This window comes from Tyto alba, unplaced genomic scaffold (genome assembly GCF_018691265.1).
Source record: "Tyto alba isolate M040663 unplaced genomic scaffold, T.alba_DEE_v4.0 Super-Scaffold_100000100064, whole genome shotgun sequence".
NCBI classification, from domain to species: domain Eukaryota; kingdom Metazoa; phylum Chordata; class Aves; order Strigiformes; family Tytonidae; genus Tyto; species Tyto alba.
The window spans coordinates 26,324-30,000 of record NW_024881265.1 but is presented as its reverse complement, the minus strand read 5'-3'; the positions used below and the strand labels follow the sequence as shown (position 1 = coordinate 30,000).

The following is a 3,677-nucleotide window of genomic DNA, read 5'->3' as shown; positions in this document are numbered from 1 at the left end:
GGGGTTCTTGGCGTTGGGCTTCCTCCTGCTGTGGCTGGAAGACGCCGATCTCCTTCCCGAGTGGTTCTTGGGGTGGTCGTAGCCCAGGGAGAGGCCGCCTCTGTGTTTCGTCGCCGACCCGCCGCCCAGCTCTCCGTCTTCATCCTGGGAAGTGTCCTCCTCCGTCTCGCTCGACCACCCATCGTCTGCTGGGAAAAGCCAAAAAAAAAAAAAAAAAAAAAGAGGCATTCCACCTCTACCTCCATCCCGAACATGCCGGGGAGGGAGCTGGGGGGAGGGATGGAGAGAAGCACCCCAAAACGTGACTGGTTTCATCCCTCAAACCTCTCTGGCTACGCCGATCCAGAAGCAGCAGCAGCCTCCAGCCAGGAGAAGCGTTTGGTATCTCCTGCTGCCAACACCCGAGTGGGTCCTCACGGCCCTGCGCCCCCCCCCCCTTTCCCCCCAGTTACACCGGTTCCCAGTGCGACCTCGCTTGCTGGAGGCAAGGCGTGACACCCGGCGTCTCCGTTTTGGGGCGGAAAACAAAGTCCCTTACCTGAGCGAGAGGAGTTGGAGCCGGAGGAGCTCCCGGCACCTCGGCAGCTTCTCCACCGCTTCCTTCTCCTCGTCCGCAACCTCAAGAGGGGTCTCGCCGGTTGTTCCTCCTCCTCCGAGCTCTGGATGTCGGGGATCCAAACCTCCTCCCCGTGCTCCAGCCGAGCGAGCAGGTCGGGGTTATACGCGGGGAAGCCTGCTCAGGTAGACAGCGGTGGGTTACTGGGTAGACAACAACCATCTGTGATGCCTCCTTAGAGGAGATGGAGCCCGTGACCTTAAAACTCATCCCGAAAAGAGGAAGAAAATCCAGGTGCCCACAGCTCTCGGAGAAGGGAAGGGTCTGGTCTCCCAGCAGGGTCTGCTGAGGGCATCTACAAGAGCTTTCCAGGTGGTGGAGAAGGCATCCTAGGGAATAAGACGCTCGAACCAGAGAGGAATCAGCCCCGAGACCACTTTTCAAGGTGACAGAAAAGCCCCGTGAGATCAAGAGCAGTTGAGAAAGGCAGAGGTTGTCCATCCAGAAGGAAGGTAGAGGTTGTCCATCTGGAAGGAAGGTAGAGGTTGTCCATCTGGGAGGACTCAGGGAATATCGAGCGGGAGGAAAAGGAAGGCTGGGGGGAAAAAAAAAAAAAAAAAAAAAGAAAAAAAATAGGAGTAAAAGCAAGCGCGCCGGCACCGCGGCTTGGAGGCATCTCGCCCGGGTGAGCCGCTCTCCCCAGCTCCGCTTGGAGAAAAGCCTTTGCCAGGGGCACGGTGCACAAGCCACGCTCCCAAATTAAGGGGTCGCATCCGTTGAGCATCTCCTCCGAGCGTGGGACGTCGGAGAAGAAGCGCGTGAAGGAAGAGCCGATGCTCGAGGACCGAGCGGGCGGCAGGTGAAAATGTGACTTTTATCTGCTCTGTTAGTGTCTGTCAAGGCCCAAACGTTGCCGTTAATTATCTGTTAATTATCTGTTGGCCGGAGGAGCTCAGCGTGCCCGAGGGCGGCACGGTCTTCTCCTGGGCAGCATCTAGAAAACCAGCAGTAACCTGAAAGGTCAAGCTGAGAAGGTGAAGTGCTGACGCTACCCAGCCTCAAAATTAAATCAGGTCTTAAAAGAGCAAGGAGGACCTTAAAAAAAATAAAATAAAATAAAATAAAATAAAATAAAATAAAATAAAATAAAATAAAATAAAATAAAATAAAATAAAATAAAATAAAATAAAATAAAATAAAACAAAGTAAAATAAAATAAAACAAAATAAAACAAAATAAAATAAAATAAAACAAAATAAAATAAAACAAAATAAAACAAAATAAAATAAAACAAAATAAAACAAAATAAAAAGCAAACCCAGCGGGACGGTGAGATTAAGTTCACGTTGATTCATCTTGTGGTCCAAAAAAGCCAAAAGCCACGAGAACGGCGCCCAAAGCCGCCCCTCGCGCGCCCGAGCGCCCTCAAATCTCAGCTTGGGTTGAGTTTCCAGCTTTCCCGCTCCCCTCCCGGATCCCCCCCACTCCGGATCCCCCCCACTCCGGATCCCCCCCACTCACGTCTCGTGGTTGGAGGAGCCCCCGGGGGGCTTTTCCGTGCCCCGAAGTGGCCCGGAGCCGTCAGGAGGGGGCACCGCGAGCCCAGCGCCGGGATTTTAACCCGTTTCTGGCATTTTTAGTCCTGGAGGGGGTGGGAGAGGAGCGCCCCCCCCCCCCCCCCCCCAGGCGGGAGCACCCCGAGGGATTGGGGGTGTCGGGGCCAGCACCCAGTGACCCCCCCAAGCTCCCGCTGGGGATGAAGACAGGGCTGGGGATGAAACCAGAAAAATGAGGCGAAAAACCCGGATTTCTTTTAAAAGGAGCCTGGTTGGTTGAAAGCAGGAGCCCCTCTGGAGAGGCACCCCCGGAACACGAGTGGGGGGGGGGGTCCCCTGGCCCCGCCCCCCCCCCCACGAAAAGCCACCGGTGACCACCAGGGATTTGGGGGGGGGGGGGGGGGGGGGGTCCCTACCTGCTGGGAGGGCGGGGGGGTGGCTGGAGAGCGGCCGGGGCGTCTCGGTGGCCGTGACGGTGACCTCCTGGAGAGCCTCGGGCACCTGGGGGGCGGGGGGGGGGAAGGGGCAACAGAGGGGCAGCATTGTTAAAATTAAAAAGGAAGAAAGAACCAAAATTAAAAAAAAAAAAAAAAAGAACCGAAATAAAACATTCCAAAGTAAAAATTAAAAATAAAAAACCAGTAAGAACTAAAATAAAAAAACCTGAAGTACTAAAATTTAAAAAACAAAGAATTAAAATTTAAAAATAAATAAATAAACCCCAAAGATCTAAAACTAAAAAACAAAGATCTAAAATTAAAAAAAAAAAAAAGAACTAAAAATAAAAAACGAATCAAAATTAAAAAAATGAAAGGACTAAAATTTTAAAAACGAAAGAAATAAAAAACAAAGATCTAAAATTTAAAAAAACCAAGGAACTAAAATTAATAAAACTAAAGATCTAAAATTATAAAACAAAGATCTAAATTTAAAAGAACGCCAAAGAAATAAAATAAAAAAACTAAAGAACCAACAAAAAACCCCAACGAACTACAATTATTAAAAAAGAATTAAAATTTTAAAAGCCAAAGTAAAGAATTAAAAATTAAAAAAACTAACAAAGTAACAAATTAAAATTAAAACCAAAAACCAAATAACTGATGTAAAAAAAGAATAAATAAATTAAAAAAAAAAAAAAACAAAGTCAGAAATAAATTAACTAAAGAAATAATTTTAAAAAAATATCAAATTACGAAATCATTGGGTTGTTTGTTTTTTTTTTAAACCCGAATTTACAGCGGCAGCCGAAGGTCGGCGCCGGCCGCCCCGCTCCGCGGCCGGTCCCGCGGGCCGCGGTGCCCCCCCGCCCCCCCTTGCGCCCCTTCCCCCTTACCTGCCCGGACTCCAGCGCAGCCATGGCCGCGCTCCGCGGGGGTTCCGCGGGACCCGGCGCAGCCCCGGCGGCCGCAGCGCGGGGACCCGCGTTACCTGCGCGCCCGCCGCTGCCTCCCGCGGGGCGGGGAGGGGCGGCCCCGGCGCGGGGGGTGGGCGGGGATGGAGCCGGCCCGCGTCCTCGCGGCACCCCTTTTGGGAAGAAAAAGGACTTTTCCACGCTTTTCCTTTCC

At 51.0% G+C, this 3,677-nt stretch overlaps 1 protein-coding gene across 1 annotated transcript in view; it reads right to left on the bottom strand.

Moving 5' to 3' along the window:
* Nucleotides 1-3,469, bottom strand: part of LOC104358180 (zinc finger protein 271) — a 15,014-nt gene extending 11,545 nt beyond the window's left edge. Inside the window, exons 1-4 of the mRNA XM_042802528.1 lie at nt 3,446-3,469; nt 2,529-2,613; nt 539-733; nt 1-188 (exon numbers count right to left, since the gene is read on the bottom strand). The exon at nt 1-188 is cut by the window's left edge and continues 1,040 nt beyond it. Coding sequence (XP_042658462.1) covers nt 1-188; nt 539-733; nt 2,529-2,613; nt 3,446-3,469 — 492 coding nt within the window. The remainder of the gene's footprint in view (nt 189-538; nt 734-2,528; nt 2,614-3,445) is intronic.
* Between the last annotated feature and the right edge of the window lie 208 nt (nt 3,470-3,677).